Source organism: Battus philenor, unplaced genomic scaffold (assembly GCF_028537555.1).
Source record: "Battus philenor isolate CCGP_79_NKW_IND1 unplaced genomic scaffold, ilBatPhil1.0.hap1 SCAF_28, whole genome shotgun sequence".
NCBI lineage: Eukaryota > Metazoa > Arthropoda > Insecta > Lepidoptera > Papilionidae > Battus > Battus philenor.
The window spans coordinates 2,764,931-2,785,444 of NW_027181691.1; the positions used below are offsets into that span (position 1 = coordinate 2,764,931).

General features: G+C 34.3%; 1 protein-coding gene across 1 annotated transcript in view; it reads left to right on the top strand.

Moving 5' to 3' along the window:
- LOC137926014 (homeobox protein Hmx-like) overlaps nt 1-20,165 on the top strand; it is a 41,446-nt gene extending 21,281 nt beyond the window's left edge. Inside the window, exons 3-4 of the mRNA XM_068769534.1 lie at nt 14,164-14,267; nt 19,525-20,165. Of these exons, the coding sequence (XP_068625635.1) occupies nt 14,164-14,267; nt 19,525-20,165 (745 nt within the window). The remainder of the gene's footprint in view (nt 1-14,163; nt 14,268-19,524) is intronic.
- The last annotated feature ends 349 nt before the right edge of the window (nt 20,166-20,514 follow it).

The following is a 20,514-nucleotide window of genomic DNA, read 5'->3' on the forward strand; positions in this document are numbered from 1 at the left end:
TGTTAAATAAGTAATAGGAGAATAAAGCAGAAAAATGTAAAGTAACAGTTCAAGAGGAATAGTGAAAGATAATGTAAAAAAATGAAGAATGAGTAAAGAATAGGAACGACATAAGAAGAGTGAGTAAATAAAAAATGTATGTGAATAAATAATTAAGTAAAAAAATAATCACAGTTCACCCAATATGGAGGAAGAAAGAGAAGAAAAATACCCCCGAATATCGCACAGATGGCCAGCTATCTGCAGCCGTCTTCTTCTAGAATTTGAAATTGATAAATTCTAATATAGTGTACATAACTCGCTCGGGCCGGATTACCGCATATTGGCAACGAGCTGAAACTGGCTTAGGGGCAAAGTTTGCGAAGCGCTCGAGTGGTTCGGTGTAGAGGCCACTTGTAAGCAAACCGCCGGCAGAGACCGGAGCGCCGCGGTCGGCGCGCAACTTAATCAGCCTGATCGATCGCCGCCCGCCCAACCGCTATTACTGACATTTACCGCGCTGCTTATGAACAACTACCTAACTCTGTATCCGATCCTTACATCGTGAAGTGATTACACAAATAAATGCTGTGTACAATATATTCCTACACGCGATAAGCTGATGCGGTGAGAAATCTTCATTGCGCATATTCGTTCCTTCTTGATGCAAATGAAAACCAGGAATGATCAATGTGCTGTATATTACATATTTACAAAGACCATTTACAATTTAACCCAAAACACAAAGGCGGCGACTATATACTGATGGTGTCCGAATTCAAATAGGAATTTGAATTAGAATTCGAACGCGCAATCATAAATTAACTTTTAGTCTCAGCTAGCAGAGAGAATAGAGAACAACATCGCTTCATTGGTAAGCAACGAGGAAAATCGCTAGATCTTTCTGGATTTCCGTCAAAAAGGTTATAAGAAAAATAAATAAAGTAAATAAATAATGAGTACAAATGAATGTGAAAAAACAAACTAAATAAAACTCATGATATGGGCAGTAAGAACGAGAATAGGAATTTAATTTATCAAAAAAAAAATTATGAAAAATGTGAAATCAAAGAAATAAAGTATTAAAATGCTTTCTTCATGTAGAATTCAGAAGTGTAGGCGATGTATGTATGGAAATTAAAAAGAATTTAAGATGAGAATGAAATATAAAATAATAAGTGATAAAATTATTACAAAAATATGATGAAGTATAAGTTAAAAAAATAGCTAGCGGCCATTAGTAATACCGGGAGTTCTCACGTAAACGTTACAGTCACTGCAGTGCCAATACATTGCACATGATACTGTGATACGAATCCTTCTCCCATAACCAACTACATATATTGTACTTTTCCACGCGTTGTAAGTGTTATATAAATATTGGAACAGTATTCTCATAAAGTATAGTAAAGGAGTTCATTCGTCGATATGAATAGCACAAATATATTCTATTTATATTTGTTAGCGAGCGTGTGGAATGTATAAACGGATTTAATACATTCAAGCGATGGTAGTAATTTAAATATAATTTTACAAAAATAGGTAGCTGTAAAATAATATATGACAGTAGACTGACAGAACAAACGAACATGCGAAACTGCATTGCGACACAAACGAAAGTTTAAAAAATAAATAATATAAAGAGGTTTTAAATGATCCAGTCGGTCGCCAACAATATTTTTAACCTAACCTCACAAGATTTGCAACTAATGCAATTATATTTACATTGTCACGTAAAAATAGTCAATTTGGATAAAGATAGTTGTGTATAGGTATTTAAATATTCGATATATTATTATTTCTTTAGTAGCGTATATGAAAGCAAAAAGTGTGTAATTTGTTTTATAAAATTTTTTTACTAAAAATGGCCGCCGGTTGATACGGTTTTATTAAAAATTCACGCTAGAGGCCTATGTCCAGCTGCGGGCGTCCTATGATTGAAATGATGATGACAATGTTCCCACCAAATTCATCAATTATCATTATGGCTTTTATAATATACCGAGAAGTTAATGGGACTTTAAATAGTCTTTCTCTTACATTGATTCGCAATAAGGATGCCCTTGTTTGAATTGAGATATCTTTCACTTTTAAAATAACATATACATTCATCTGGCAGATAATTCGATGATATAGTATCATTATCATCATTTGGCCTTAGAAACTCCACTACTGAACAAAGGCCTTGTCTATAGACTTCGTATAAGACCGATGGGCGGCCAATAGGAGGCCTGTAACCCGTTGTGGTATAATCTTTACGAAGTTGTCCATTTTCTGGTGGACGTTCTATGCTGCGTCCCCACATCAGAACCTTAAGGTTTTGCAGCCATCTATGCGCCATGACTCGCTGAGCGATTGTCAGCTTGCTACTAAATAGCCACATTTAGTTAGTAAATCTTGGAATGAATGTAGATATATTTATTGATAAATGAACTCCGCCCCACATGGAAACAAAATAAACCACAAACTAATCCGATAAACTTATTCCCCAAACAAACAGAATAAAACAAAACCTGCAACTATCTTTTTAGTCGTCTAATCCCTAAAAGGAAACATCATTACCGAACCTAATCAAGAGGGTCTTACAAGCATTTTCCCCTTTACGGGGCGAAACGACCCTTTTATCTGGCAACATCGCGCGTAAAAGCCGAAGAAGCGCGTAAATGGCGGGAAACAAATTGGGGAACGGCCAACTGTCATGTCGGACACGGCGGACATCTTGACGTCTCGTTTATTAGCATTATTCCGACAAGTTTAGATGTGTTGACTTTGTTTTAGAAAAAGGAATTTTTACTGTACTTTAAGACATGTTAGTAATGAAATGCTTTCTCTGAATTAATATAAATCTAATTAATAGAATACCAATTAATAAATGAAATAAAGGTTTTTAATGTAAGCTATGTATATTACAATGTGTACTGCGATTAAATCATCACAATCTAAAAATTTTCGAAATTATTGTCACCGATATTTATGCCGGTAAAAGAAACAACGTACGCTTTGGTATATTTTAATCTTCACCCAAAGTGATTGTAGAGGTATAAAAAGTTATTTTTAATTTGATAAAGTTCCATAACATATATTAAACATTCCCTTCCTTAGTTAAAATCAAAAATTAAAATTATATTATTAAATGAATATTATAAATTTGGTTTGCAGACTCATTTATATAGTTGATATATAATAGTAATGTATGAATTAAATATTGTTAAATTTTATTTCAAAAGTGCAATTGTTGCTATTTTGGTCGTCACTTCTAATTTACATACTTATGTAAAAATAATTGACAGTTAAAAGTGCATTTAAATGTCGTTTTTTATAAAGCTATTTTGAATTTACAATTTACTAATTAGCTTCGTATTAAATTTTTAAGAAAGTCTTAAAGAAAGTTTTCTTTTAAATTGATAAAATAAATTTGTAAACGTCATTCGACTGCCACCCCCGTTTTGTTTAATTACGCCTACGGTGTTGTCAGAACGTTTCTTGTCATGTAAACGATCTGTCATTTTGCAGCCATCTTGCCAACTTTTTTTTTCTTTTTATTCGCTCCGCTCCTGCCTTTTCGCCAAGCTAATTAGGTAATCTTAGAAATAAAGTACACAATAATTCTTTCAGCTCTTTGATTAAATGTTTAAAAGATTTAGGGGAATTTTCCTTTCCTTTTTTTTCTCTAATTAGACCAATTAAAGAGGGGCTGTTGAAAACGACTTTTAAGAGACACGGCGAAAAAGTTGCCAGTATCACTTACATCCAAAGTAATTTCAAATTTTTTTTTACTAAAAATACATGTTTTAGCCGATAAAAATAACATGTTTGACTTTTTACAGCCGTAATAAGATTGTTTATTTGAAGTAATATTTCTTTTTATTTTTGGACATTTGTTAAAATTGCTGCGTATATACTCGCCACTTGATGCCATTTCGTTACGGTACTTCTGAAATGTTAACCATTTTGAAACAATAGAGTTCTTAATACTGTTTATCATTATCATGTATGTATAGAGCAATTAAAATTATGTTCATAAAAGATTTCCAACGAAAAACATCAGATGTGCCAAATCAAATGCCATGTACACTCAGCTTAGTTCAGAGCCGTGAAAGGGAACTAAAAGTATAACATTAAAAAAATGATTCAAAGCCCTACGAAATTACTAGGAGTTATTAAAACGTGTGCACATTATCCTTCGCAACCTGACTTTTAAATTGGTTTAAAAATATTTTTTTTCAGTTGTCACCTATATATATACATATATGTAGATGTCTCGGTGTCCAGACATGTATAAGTCTAAGATCATAATTTTTATTATTGATAAATTCGTCACATAAAAAAGATAGCTTATAGTAAAGATCGTAAGGAAACAGTTCCACTTTATTGTACTGGATAGTAACGGTACGAATTTATCAAGTTCAATACAATGACGATGCCTGTGCTCGTTCATCGTATAATTTCTTGTTTAACCAAAGCTTTTCAAACTTAATCCGAGTCTTAAGTGAATGGTTTGAAGTACACATAAAGTGAACGCTTCCGTGGGTAAACACCCTTTCAGTTCAGTCTCAGTATATTAATTCTAAAGAACTGTAAGTTTCACCCTAAATCTTGGCTGCGAGTCTTTAGGGCTATGCAATGGAGCTACTTTGCTCCCTCGTAAATATAAATAATTCAAACTTGTGGTACAAAACATAAGCGGTTGTTTTCTCCCCGGTTTTTTAAGCACATTTTTAAGTTTAAATATTCATTGAAATAAGTTACATGCATATTTTAAACGCAGTCCTGATGTGTTGAAACAATAAATAACATACATTTTAATTATTTAATCATATAAAATTATCTATAAAATATTTTGTTATGTTTTTATACATGTGCTTTTAAACTGTACAAACATATGATATTGACCGTATTTCTGTTGTATATAGAGAGTGATTGTTTATAGATATAAAAGCTTGTATGCAGGGAATGTATAGTTCATTTCTTATCACATATAAAATGACTACTCTAAAAATATTACATTAATATTATTATTAAATAATGCGACAGGCTAATCACTTCTGGTAGTAGAAATTCTGCAGTGACAGATAGTATACAATAAATTTTTTTATGACATAGTAAACAATATTTTACACTGTTTTTTCTTACATATTATTATATTATTATGTTATTATTTATAAAACCATTGACAGGCTGCCCGCTTGGTGGACTGACAATATATTTAGGGTTGCGAAAAGTCGTAGGAAGCTCTGTCATTATACTATGTTTTATATAATTAACGTAATGAAGTAAAACAATGAGAAATTTGAAGTATTTCATGAAAATAATTCTTAATCATAAAATGGTTTTATGGTTATTATAGACGTTATCGCTTCACGCTCCGCTTATGTATTTGTACCATAGGCTCCGGACTCGAGTTATGTACTTGACTTGTTTAGGGGAGCCATCTACTTACTTATCCGTTTAAGTAACCTGATATGTGCAAGGATTTTTTTCAAGCTCTTAAAATAACTTAAGGTTTTACGTTTTAACGTTTTTAAAGTGATTAACAGTCTTAAATTAATAGAGTACTTGTAGATCTAATTGTAGGTTGTTCTTCAAAATTTTTCGTGACTATTTTGACTGCCGTTCTTTCAAATACTAGTAAACCATTATTTCTTTTTTCAAGAACAATGAAATTTTAAATAGATCTAACTGTTCCTCTGGAAAAAATTACCTGTAGCCCCCTTGATGATGAACAAGTACTAAGACCAAGTCAATTAAATAACTAGAATTACATTCATAGTTGAACAGTGGCAGCCTAGATAGGTTGAACGCGAGTTCGATTCCCGGGACACAATCTTATATAATTTACATTTTTCGTATTAATTATATAGGATCACCACTGCTCACAAATAAGTTAGTAGAAGATAGGCAGCAGCTTCTTCTGCGTACACAATACTACTGCGTATATATGGTATGTCTTACTAAATATATATTGGATTGGAAAATTAATTCACAGCGTTTTTACTAAATACGTTTATTTAAACAATAATTATATCAATAAGTTAATCAATAATATATTTTTCGTTGCTGTTTACAACCTCTCGAACAATTTTTTGATGCAGTTTGGCTAAAATCGCCTGGTCTGGCATCAAAGTAGTTGCAGAGCCAGTTTTTAAGGACATCTTTGTTATAGAAGTTAACGCCCTTTATATGGTTTGACACGGGGTAGAAATGATGGTATTTGGTCATTGCTAAGTCCGGAGAATACGACAGATGATGGAACTCCCATTCTAGGTTTTGGATTGCGGTTTTTATGACTTGTGCAACATAGGGTCTGGCGTTAATGTAAACTAGTATGGTTTGATCATATCCATCAGGTCTTTTCCGTCGAATTGCCTAATTTACGCGAAGTCGCTCGGCAATGTAAAGCTTGTTGTTGACTGAAATTCTTTTCGAGCATTTCCTGGTGCACCATGTCCTCCAATCCCACCAAAGACATACGATGATATTCTTCTTCTTCTATTCTTTGAATGAAGGTCCGGCAGAACTATTGGCTTTGGCATATCTCCTGGAGCCAATTACTTCTTTATTTGCTTCATATTGGTATTTAGGCGACATTTCTCATCTCCCGTTACGATTTGGTATAAAAAGCTGCTTGTGACCCGCGTATTACTCAATGGCGAGCGAGACGTTGATGAGCAATCTTAAGACGAAGTTCTTCATTTTTTTGTTGAGCTCGTGAGGCATTCAGGTTCCCAATTTTTCAGTAAATCCCTTTCAATGAAGGTAATTGAGAAATGTTTTATGGTCGCAGTTAATTTTTTCGGTCAATTTACGATTGATTAAGATTTGACATTGTCGTCATCGAATTCAGAAGGCCTTTCACTGCGGGACGTGTCATTAACCTCAAAGTCGCCATTTTTAAACTTTTCTAATCATTTCCGTGTTATAGATTCACCTATGACACCTTTACCATATACGTCGCATATCAAAAAAAGAAGTAAAGAAGAGATTGTCGAAAATGTTAATTTTTGCTTCTTGAGTATTCTATTTCTAAGCCTCTAAAATAATTAAAAATTAAAAAAGAAAACTTAAAAATATTATTAACTTAGTAGAGAAGAAAGAGTTCTATCGAATGAATACTTACTATTTAACAAACAACAAATAAATCGTTGTAAAATAATAGAAAATATAAGAACGCTATGAACTTATAACCCAAAACAATATTTGGAGGCGGCCTATGTCTTGCCGTGGGCGTCTATGGGCTCCAACAGCGACGAAAACTAGTAAAAATAAAAATTATCTTTTGTGCTATGGGAGTAACACCACACTGATCGCCGCCGCCCGGCTGCTAAGCTTAGCGATTATCGTATAACCTCATCTCTCTCAAAAATCTTTGGGAGAAGGCATATGCCTTGCAATGGGCGTTTATAAACTGAAATGATGAAGTTTATAGTGCATTTATACGCGGTGAAGGTAAGTTCATTTAAAATACGATTGAAAATTGACGAGGTGAAGGTCCAATAAATTGCATGAAGGCCTTCTTAAACCAACTAAGCGGGACAGGCACCGTACTCGGCTTGATGGACCAGAGACTCATACGGTAAATCTTAGGAATGTTGGTAAATTATATTTCAACCCGACGGCAAATAGTTTTCTGTTGTTCATATCACCAAAATTATATCTTATTATGATATTTTATAATAATAGAAAATGTTCACTTCATATTATATTTAGTTGTAGACTCCAGGTAATGTCTCAATGTATGTCACAATGTTGCGGTTTTAATATCTAAAAATATCAGATACTTTAAAACTGGGTCTTATTGGATATCTCAGAGTCGTTCAACAAGCCACGGACTATGTGGTAAGTTGCAGTGGTCATACACGGAATAGGTGGCCGCTGTAGGCTTGGTTCTAGACGGGAAGACCACGGACCATAGCGTAGAACCTAGAAAAGGAGAGACGAACTTGTTGAGGTTGTCGGAAGGATTCAGGCCGCTTTTTTTGAAATTTTTGAAAAGGTCTAAGTCTAGCAGTTGACTTCCTATTGCCAAAATATTCTCCGCGAAAATTTTGTATCACGGCTGACGTTTTATGTTTATAATATTTTATTAAATTATATAAAGTTTGTATAATAATCTCAGTTATTGTCTAGTACCCTACTGTCTACTGTCTAGTAATATTAGGCTGTTTAAGCAATTATGTTTTATTTAGGAGTCGAGAAAAGATTGATGATTAATGAGATGCGATTTTCGGGATTTATGTAAGTGATTATTTACCATCAATTATTGATCGTACAAGGAAGTAGAAAATATTAGCAAAGTTACACAAATTTTTGTTGACGTACAGAATCTACTGAAATAGCAAGTTGATTTGCCAGTAGGTAGGCCACATAGCCCATAGAACTGATAACCACTGGGTCTTGAGTGTTCAGGAGTGCAGACTACGAACGGCTTAGAACGCGCACCCACAAGGTAGGCAGACGACCTTGTTAAGGTAGTCGGAAGTTGCTGGATCGTTCTACTTTTCTACGCATCTTAAAGGCAATCTAGGGGGGAGTCTATGTTCAGCAATCAAAATCAAACACTGAAGTTTATAATGAAAAAAATCTTCTTGACCGCTTTTAACAACGTATGTATGCAAGTAAAAAAAGTTTTCAAATTTTGCTAAACCAAATGTACTCGTATTTTCGTACTAGTCATATGTGTTAAATTGACCTGAAAGTAATTTAATTCAAATCCTACGTTTTTAAATTGAATTATTTGAAAAGCACAATAGCTTCGTTACAGAGCATTTCATGCGACCGCATTATATAAGCGTTGCAAGCTCTCAAGACTAGAAAAATTGCCGTTAGACGGTGCAGTGAAACCTGTGAGATAAGTGAAAAGATAGCTTCGAGACGCTTTTAAACGCGTCCGAAGCCCCGTCTGTTGCCAACAAAAGGCGCCCGTGTCGTTTCCACGAACAACGGATACAACTAAACACTTTATAACATAAAAGAAAAGTACAAACGCCATTATTAGTGAGAAGAGCGTAGTGTCAGACAGACGCGCCGCGAGTGAAAGAGCTTGCGGGTGATGCGCATTGATTTTTATACCCTCCAGGGGGGCGGGGTCCCGAGTGAGCCAATCGGGGCTCGGTGAGCCGACCAATCATGCCGCCGTCTCTTCCTTTCCGCTTTTAAAGGAAGTAGTACTTTATCGTGTAATGGAATTTGAGTTTGGAACTTCTCAGCGGGGATTAAATGCGGGACCAATGCAAATTGGTAATGCGGCTGAGATCTTCTTTTTTTGTGCCATTATCGACTTTTGTAGTTCTTTGGAGTTGGATTCGATTTTTTTTTATTTGAGCGTCGTTTGTAATATGAATTGAATTAGTTGGAATTAGATTTAATTCCCATTAAAATTGCTTTTGGTATTTAAAAATAGAATACTAATCATGGCAATCAATCATTTGGTTTTTAATATTCTTAGGTAAAATTAAGTTAAAGGTACATACTTCCAACATAGGATATAGGATATTTATAGGTATAAAAAATTTAAAGTGTTAATAAAATTAATATTTTTATTAATAATTTATTAATATTAATAAGTTAAAAAAATTAAGTTAAAATTAATCATTTCTAATGGACCTGTAAAAAGTAATAACTCTAAGAAATGTATCATAATTTATTTTTGTTATTAGAATGCGACACGCCAGTAAATACTGGCAGTATAAAGCTTGGGACAGATGGTAAATAATACTAATTATTAATATATAGTAATATAAATTTTGACTACGTTTATTTACAAAATTATCATTATGTTATTAGATCTGCAACTATTATTTTTTTAAATGGTGTACATCACATTATTTGACAGCAAATGAGCTATATCTTCACCCTTTTGAGGCTTTTACACCTATAACTAATAACCCTACACATATACATCATAAGAATTTACAACGAAATCGCGGTGAAGTATTTCTTTATTCCGTCCGGTTAATTATTTTTTGATTCTGTTTATATTACTGCCTAAGTACATTTATGTATTAATTTGAAACCGTAGAAAGTAATACTAATACAAGTATCGTTGTAGTTAAGTGGTTTACTTATTTATTTACTTAGTTGCACTAGCAGTACATATGAGTTAAAAATATAAAGTTGCCGTATCAATAGTAAGTAGTATTATAAAAGGTAAACATGAAATATCTGCGAACAAGTAAAACGTCAGGCTTACGTCTTTTACAACCAAAAAAGCTTTAATGTTAAATTATTTCCTTCAGCGCGCAATCTTCTTCAAGTAAAGTGCTTAAAAATACTCAATTAAATATCTGTTATGGATACAGAGAATTATTAAAATGGATGGACGATTACCGAGTCTGAATGAAATACTTGCCAGTAAGTATATGACAATATCAAAATATTTTAATAAACATTTTAATATCACTACTGTACTCTAGCAATATTAAATTATAAAAATATATGACATCTACAATTGCGTAGCGGCCAGCGTAGCACCCCGCGTAGCGGCAGACGTAGCGTTTGTCGTTTCGTAGCATTAGTGGATGGGGTCGTATACAGTTTATTTATTAATTTAGAAGGTCTCACAAGAAGCAGATGCATTTAAATAGTGTAGTTATAAAGCGAATAGTGTTTAACAGAAAGCCAAAAGCATTAGTAACACTGTTAATGAAATAACACTAATTTTAAAACATTGAATAGTTGCATTGTTTTTTTATAGGCAGTGATGGCCCAGCGGTTAGGACTGAGATTTGCGATTGCAGGTCCCCGCGACCTATTATCTTGATAAAGTTTGATTCCCGGGATACAATCTTATATAATTAACAACTTATGATTTGATTGATATAGCGAGCAGTGGCAATCGTAAACAAATTTCCCGGGAATGGGTAGCAGCGTTCTCTGAGTACCATAATACCACACTGTGATCGCTAGCCTGCATGCCAAGCGCGGCGATTATGATATATCCCTCATAGATGTCCTTGGGGGAAAACTATGCCTTGCAGTGGGCGTCTATAGGCTGAAACTAGATATTTTTGTTTGCTTGTTTATATTTTTTCCCTTCACCTCTCCATTACTCTCAGATCCTTAATAGAGCTATTAGTCAGGAGTTATAATCCTACTTGAAATTTACTCTTAGTTAAGTGTATAAAGAAATAAAAAAAAATATAATATGGTTCAGAATCTTTAATAAACCGATATCGACAATACCTGCTCTAAAATTTCCCATTAGAAACAGCTATGTTGTAGGCTTTTGTCGATGAAACATTGCCGTTAAAGGTGCCGGTCGTTATCGTTATTTATAATGTCGATACGAAACAAAGCGCAACAGCGCACCATTTTGTAGTGATGTGCTTATTAAGCTATCGTTCTTGGATATTATTAAAAAATACCTTTATATGTTATAATTGCATTTTATTATTTTGTTGACAATTACTTCGTTTAATGGACATATTAAGTAATATATATATTATATATTTATAAACATAATAGTGGGTAGGCTACCAGATACTCGAGATATGGACAGGGCCATGCTTTGAAATGTTAATTAAATTACCTGCGTAGAATGTTCTGGAGGTCTTTCGGTTTAATAATTTATAGACACTAAATGAGTCATGGTGAGTGTGTATATATGTATGTGAGTGTGTGTGGTATACTGAGTGTATATAGTGAGTATACTGAGCATTTATCTACGTGATCCGTAGACAAACAAACGTAACAGTAACGGACAGTATAGTGGATAAGCAAGTTCAAGTGGCAAATGATATAGTAAGCAGCTGGTAAACGACTTTGTTAAGGTCTTCGAAAGATAGTACATAAAAGCCACTTCTAACGGGTCTTATTGAAATGAGGGAGGAATTTATGAGGAAGATGATGATTTATATTCTACGGTAACTCTACGTATTGCTACGAAGTAGCTACGTGTTTGCTACACACCTACGACAATTATAAAATAGAACATAAAAATCATATCCATGTCGAAATATGCTACGGTTTTAATAAAATATTATACGGAACATGTTTTGTGACTTTGAAATACAATACGAATCATTTAGTGTAATGTAAAATGATAAAGTATATGAAATAAGTAACTTATCCATAAACGTTAATGCTATTACCATAAAATTATAATTAAAAATACGCTATAGCAGGTTTTTTAAGGAATTTTGTAATATTAACATAGCTTATAATTTATTTTAGAGGCTTCTATTGCAAAGTAAAATTATAATAAGGTATCATAAACATTTAAGGCGTAAGGCCTTTTATGCACAATTATTATTATTCTGATTGGTTTCATTGAATTAATTGAAAAATAATATGAATGAGATTTTGCCTCCTACAATAATTTAGTGAGAAAAACTATATCCGCTCTTTGCTACAACTAAAAGTCGTAAAAATAAGGGTGAACATACACCTCTGCACAGCCTTGTAAATATTAATAATATCAAATAACTCGGATAACTGCTATGTGAAACTTAGTATATATAAGTATATTAATGTTTCAATGATGCACCAAAACATATAACATAAATGTCTTCTTATTTTACGTAATCATCATACTCATCATCATGTGAACCGATAGACGCCCCCTAAAAGGTATTGGCCTCCCCCTAAAATCGCCATGATGACCGGTCTTTCGTTGCCCACATTCACCGACTTTTCGTGACCTAGACTATGTTGTTCACCTGTTAAGGGGCCTACCAATGTATTCCAAATAAAATAACATATAATATGTCTTAGTATAAAGTGTATATATACAAATGAAATATTAAAAAGGGGCCAAGATTTTTTTAAGTTTCTATTGAATTAAAAATAAACATTATAAAACGGTTTATCGACATCACGGCACATCACTAGCAATAGGCGCTCCCAGAAGCAAGGCTACAATCCTCTTTGTTCCCGACAATCGATATTTATACACCGATATCGATATCGTCTAAGCGCGTGGCTTGTTTATGTCGCACAAAGGAAGTTTTCCAATGAAATAAGAAGAAAACAGGTGGCTTTTTAAAAGCGAAGTGTTTTATACTCTTTGTATTGAATGTTTTAAAATATCGGTTGATTAAAAACAATTGGCCATTATTGTCTATGATACCTTTTCAAACTTTAAAATTCTCTCTTCGGTTTATAAAAATATATTGCGTGCTTTAAAATTTCAATGAGATTAATAAGTTATATTAACAGTTATTCAATAACCATTATTTCGCCGTGAGAGAGAGTTATCTGTTAGTGTTATAAGGCTTTGGAGTGAGATACCCAGGACTGGCAAGGACATTATAGAACAACGTGGAATGTCGATAGTTGTCTAATCTTGTTAAGTTTTTATCCTTTATCAGTTTCAGTCATAATATATCCACAGCTGGACATAGGTCTCCCTTAAAGATTTACAATAGGACCCGCAGTTTGCATCCAGTGTCTTCTGACAAGGCTTAACAACGTCGTCTGTCTACCATGTGGATAGCTCTCTCACTTTGCTCTTGCCTCTTCGTGATCTCTTCTTCAGAACCTTAAGGTGCCAGAAGCCATTAGCGCTATGTGGTCTGCCCATTGCCACCTCAAGTTGCCAATTCGCTGGACTCTATTAGATCTACGGATCTCCTCATTCGGTTTCATGAATTTTCAGATCGGAAAAACGTATTATGCTTAACAAACAACGTTATAATGTCTTCAGAGATGCGAACGCAGTGGCGGTTTTAGCATTGACTTTGGTACAGCCCCTGTGCTGATATTTATAAACCCTTATACGAAAATTTCAAATATTTATTATTTAACCATTTATAAATAATCATATTCTTTACAAAATATGTCTTAATTTTGTAACAATCATGCGCTTTTATAACAAGGATACGATGATGTATAATAATATTCATACTCAAGCTTAGAAATGTTGGGTGTCGATAAGACATTAAAACTTCACCCAACTAAAGATTAGGTCAGGAAAAATAATAAACAGCGCATATATTTCTTCATTCTTTGGCGAGGAGTTAATAGCTAGTGTATTGAAGAGAGAGTATGACAGCTTTCGGCAATATTCTAAATTCAAAAAAGACATTCGAATTTAAATTCGAACAAAAAATATTATGAGTTCAACCTGCTGATGACAGAAGTGGACAGTGAATCTCAAACGAACGCTATAAGTCTATTGTAGTCTTTTAAAGATTGTAGTGTAGTGTAAGGGTAAGAGTGTGAAGGTAACAAAGGATTTTGTTGCAGGCTGGGTCTCATTTCGCAGTGGAGCGCCCTAGCCGGTCGCTACGGGGGTCTGGTGCCTGCACCTTGGTACTGGCAACGGCCCCATGAGAGAACACCTCCGCGTGGTGAGTAAAAAAATAGTTCATTTTCAATCACAAAAATTTTCAAAAAATACATCATCCTTATATCGCTGTAGTCGTTGCCGGTTCTTGAAGCTATATCTTGGAACTTGCTTCTTTAGATCAGCATTTTTAGCCTATGGTTACCCGCTCATGCTACACAGACCTTTTGTTAAATATAATTAATGATTAAAAAATGCATGTGAATTAAAATAAAGATATTATGAATTACGAATTTCATACTTCATATGGCAACACCGTTCGGCATCGCGGAATGATGTCACCGTACCAAGAGAATTACGCACTGGTACGGCCTCGTTGCGGCGCGTCACTATTCTAATCGATCCCGGTATGTCTCGGGTTACACCTGTGATTTGAAAACGTGCACAGCTTAAAAATTAAAAATTCCAATTTTAAATATATGCTCTATCACGATGGTACAGTTTATAAATATTATGAAATAACGCTCAATGAGACAGGGAAAGAGCTAAGCTTGGGATTTCTCAACGAGATCGAACTAGAAACATGCAGATTCGAAATTCAAATTAATTGATATGTGTATATTTATTTCGTTGAATTAAACATCCGGTTTTTGTTATAATTACGAATAGAAATATACATAGAGAACAAATATATTACTCTTAACTTAAGTTATTTATTAATGTCACATTATGTACAGGGACAGAATAGGCGATATACCAATTTATCCATGTCCGGTGAAGTAACAGTTATTTTATTAGCATTTTAACCGTAGTACGCCCACAGCTGGTCATAGTCCTCTCGCATTATTTTTTAATCTGCATCCAGCGTCATCCAACGAACTTAACAAGGCCGTATCTTACGAGTGGGTATACTGCACTTCACTTCTCTATCGGTGTTTTTCGTTCCAGAAGTTTAAGAATCTAGCGGCCATCATTTATTGTCACTATATGACTTGCTCAAAGGCATTTTTGTCAATCCGCTGTGCTATATTTGCTAATTTTGTTTGATATGTTTTATAAGCATAATTTAAGTTTAATATTTAACAAAAATTTCCCGTGTATTATTAACAACGGTACGTCAAATATGTTTCGACCGCTATGCTACTATGATTCGTTTTGTTTTTAAAGTTGATATTTTGCAAATTGTAACACAAAAGTAATTATGTACTATCTTTCGAGGCATAATTATTTTTTCATGTCAAAATTTGTATACAAAGTCCTCTCGCAACGGATTCATAACTACAGAACGTCGCAGTAATGCAAATTAGAGTATAATAGAGAACAATGTAAACAAAGAAACATTAACAAACTAAACTGTGGTTTAAAAAATTCGCCATAATAAACTTCTGGTTAAATAAACTCTTTTAAAAAAATGGAACAGAAAATACGTTTCCACATTTCATACGGTAAAAGACATGTTTACGGTAAACAAGCAATCGTCATTTCGCGTCTACGCTCTCTCAGCCCCCACTCATTTCGCTTTAATTTCCCAAAACCCATCTCGGAGCGAAACAAAGGCGACGCCATTTCACGCGGTCCAAACCGACCGAACAATACTTTTCTACCATCCGCCTACAATTATCTACGTATAGCAACACTGGTGAAATGTCAAAGGTATCTCTGTCCCGCTTGCACGCGCGAAGCAGTCCCGCTTCCAGTTTCGCGCCAAACGTTACGTCTGCATGCACTCGGTGTTGCCGCGTGCGGGTTGTTTTAATTCCCGAATGCGGTTTGTTCGGATTGATGTTACGCTTTTAGTGGATTTGTTGGCCTTTTATTTTTTATAGCAATCGATGACGTTTGTCATTGGAGATTCCACATTTGAAAATTGGAAATGGATTTTTTTTTACGTAAAAAGAATAAATCTAGGTTTTTTGCTATTGCAGCTCGTTTTTACCTTTAACATAAATGTTTTTCCAACTTTCGTTAGGTACATTTTATGTACACTTTAAATAATGTACTAATAACTAAACATATTACAAATTTCTTCACAATAAATAAACTAAATGGAAACCATTTATTAAAAGACATTTTTGATTGCACGCTAATTCTCGAAAGCTGACCAGTATTTTTTAATGTCCAATACAATATTTTTTTACGAACCATCCCCACCCCATGCCAATGCGCTTTGGGGATTTTTTTCTTTAAAGTAAAAATATATGATTTATTAAAAGTAAAAAGAAAATTTTTTTCCAAGGTTTCAGTTTTCATGGAAACTTCGATACATTAGAAATTTCCTACATGCCATCACAAAAGAAGCTCTTCTTATAAAACATTCAAAGTAATGTTATTTCTTTTACAACTTTTATTAGTATTATTGTGCGTGTGATTCTTTCACCAATACAAAATAATATATCATCATTCATCTATATTAGCCGATACATGCTCTCTTCAAGGGATAGGCCTCCCCCATAGACCTCCAAGATGACCGGGGTTGTGCTGTTTGCATCCAGCTACTTCCCGCAACCTAAACCATGTCCACCTAGTGGACCTACCGTATCTATATATCTATCTCATCATTAGACTATTCTTTGGTGACTTATGGTCACTGTTGCTTTATTGGCTTCATATTAATGGGTTCATAAATAATAAATAACATAATGAAAGTATAGCAATAAAAATAGTTTTCAAAATTCGCATTAGTACATATTTAAATTAATAATTGTTCACTACATATCCCTGCCTCAATTATTGTTCTGTCACATTCCAGTAGAATTTCTGAATGATCACTTATATTATTTATACAGGGTGATTGACACATACATTCACCCCTTTAAGGCTTTTACACCGTTTATATAACCAGTTATCTTTTTAGGAGCCATAGTCTATCAAAGATTGCCAACAGTATTAACATTTTTTTCAAATTTGAATGACAGGCAACCCAAAAATAGGTAGCCATACGTTGATTAAAAAAAAACAATTTTCTAAAATAGAAATAAGAACAACAATATATAGATTTATGTACATACCTTAATCTAATTTAAAAAGTTAGTATCCAATATAATATAAACATGTATATATAATATGTAGCCGAGGTAAATTAAAATTCATCTTAATTTGGTTCAGTGTAGTGTTACGTACGCAAATGAAAGATTAAAACACTTATTTAATTATAATGCGCAATTAACTTAAGCCGCGAAACAAAACAAATGCTTATTGAATAATTTCTAAACGCAATTTGCCAACAAACTCATAAACTGCTTAACTAGTAAGCGTTTGTGTAAACAGAAAGCAACGTTAACAAAGGATTAGCTTACTACGGCTTCTAAAATCAATTCCAATCACAGCGAACGGCGACCACACAACAAGAGCTTTGACGCCCAGCGTTATCATTAATTCGCCGGGGTCAAGTTACCTTGGCTGCTGCACTCGCACATTCCCACATAACAGGAGCTTTAACAACTAAGAATTACTTGTACAACGACCGGCTCTTGTTACACTGGTCATAAATCTGCCATAAATTCAAAAGAACGTAATAGAAAAGTCTCAAGACAATCGAAAGTAAACCCTATGCAAATGTATAAAGGTGCAATTTTGAAAGATCACCGGATGAGGTCTTCTCGATTCGGTTGTAGTGATTCATTCAGCGGCGTTGATGACATTCGCCTTCGCGCCAATGACATGTTTGAATTTCGGTTTTGAATTTCGAACGTTGTTCACTGGAGCGAAATGTAATGTAGATTAAAAACACCTGCTTTGGCGCGCTTTGACGTTGCGTATCGCTTTATTCTTTTTAATACGCCAGTATTTTCCTGTCTTTTTATGTGCTATGTTTTTATATACCTATATACGTCACGGTGAAAATGCTTAGTAAAATGCGATGATTTAGGTTAAAATTGATCACACAGGCACTTGCACCTAAGTTTCAAACCCTGCTAGTGTTTCGAAAAACATTTATGCTGACTAAAAATCACATATAATTTATTGTTTTTTAAAACGTAGCCATTTTATCTTAGGTTTTAAACCATTAAATGGAGCAAAAAGCATACATCGAGATCTTAGTAAAATAAAAAAAAACTTGTTTAATAACAACAAACTCATTTACAATTAAATTTGATTTTAGTGTAATATAGAGTATGTCAGATATTATATTATAATATAATTTTTATTGCACATTTTAATACATAATAGTTGCATTGTTTCATGTGCTGTATGCATTATTGTGACTGAAATATATATTAAAAAGCTTAATAGTAGTTTAAGAAAAATTTAAAACCACAAAACAATTTTTTATCTAGTTTAAAATATCCGTATATATATATAATATCGGTTGCAAGCGTCACATATCCAATGTCTTTCGTCGATCGGTCAGCTATCCCCATGCCACTTCAACTTTGCCAATCCGATTGGCAAAGTCCGTCACTTTCATTCGTTTAATTCGATCTCGTGGATAATACTCTCCATGGCTCGTCGACTGTAAGCTGACCAATAAGATCTGAAGTGAGAGACCAGGTGTCAGTGCTGAAAGCTATCACTGGTCTTTACATATATGACACATTGGTCTTACAATAAATACTGTTCGGAAATCTGTTAAATCATAGGAGGGGGAAAACACTGAATAGGCGTGGACTAAATAGACGTCGGATTAATTGGATCGGGCACATTATTGAAAGCAAAGCGTATTGTATTAATGAAACCTTTTTGGTTTAATTATGTTTAATTCTTACTTGTTAAACTTAATCACCCGGGTAGGTGTTGCCAGGTTAATTTGATTCTTTTTTTTTTAGTAATTGATACACGATATGTCTTTGTAATAGATATTTTGTTTGATTTGATTTATAATGATAAAAAGGCTAACGTAGTACTTTAAAAGGAATATATAGCCCATTTGTAAAAAAAATTAAAACTTTTACACTGATTGAAACTGAAAAAATATGTTTCATTAACATATTTTTTGGAAAATCAACTTAAAAAGATCAACTAGTCAAGTTTCTGGCTGGCACTTTTGAGCAGGTCAGTTTTCTGAGTCAGTGATGTATATAATATACGCATTATATACACTGACTTTTTTATAATGTTAAAAATAATTCATGTATCAAACGTGCGTCTAAATGTCTCCTTGAGTAAAGAGAATAAATTATGATCATCAAGCGTTCACTGCAAGGCATACATCTCCCCAAAAATCACCCCGCAACTATGTTGTCGATTCACCCAATGGTGGGCTTACCACGTTACGTCCACTGGTTTCAGGTAGCCAAAAGAAAGAATAGTTGTATCGCATTAAAACTAATTAACAAAAATTCGATTTCTGAAAATATATTAATATGATTTCTTTTTTACAGAGGATTCAATAACGAATGAAGAAGGATCAGCGGGAGGATCCCCCAGGCCACGTAGTCCTCCTCGTGCGCCATCTCCGCCTTCGCCATCTCGCTCATCACCCAGGTCTCCACGTCTACATCCGGCTCTATACCCACAGCAACAAGACCCCCAAGACTCAGATCCAGACGTAGACGAGAGCGACGACTTCGACAAAGATGAAAAACGTGACTCCAGCGCGAATCTTGGCAAAAGAAAGAAGAAAACTCGCACTGTTTTCTCACGTTCTCAAGTATTTCAACTAGAATCCACTTTCGACATGAAGAGATACTTGAGCAGTTCTGAACGGGCGGGCCTGGCGGCGAGTTTGCATTTGACGGAGACCCAAGTGAAAATCTGGTTCCAGAACCGACGCAATAAATGGAAGAGACAGCTGGCAGCTGAGCTGGAGGCAGCTAATATGGCGCACGCCGCTCAACGCTTGGTACGTGTACCGATTTTGTATCACGAATCGAGACCATCTATTCCTCACACGCCGCTGCCGATACATCCCCAGTTTTCCAACGAACCTGGCGTGTACTTCCCGCCTCAAGCGCCACAGCCGCTGCAACCGCTTCCAGCGTCACCTGTGACGTCCAGAGCGCCGTTGTCCAGCTTAGTGTAGTGTCCGCTTGAAGCCGCTGAAGGAGACGGCGCGGCGGATAGACAATACTAAGTTCGTTTTTTAAAAAGAAATATAAAACGAAAGTGAATTAGTTCGGACTAGTCATGTCAGTGAATGCCAAAACAAATAATACTTAATGTGTCTAGCGTAAGATATGTAGAATTAATTTACTTTTTGTTGAAATAGGTCTCGAATAGTGAATGTAACGTACAAATGTTGTCATTTATGTATATTATTGTAAATAGAAATGTTTTAATAAAATAAATCTTTCTGTATTTATTCCACTTAAGTGCTAGCTAATTAATTGTAAATAAATATAGCGGCTGGAAAACGGGCCGCTCCTTGGAAT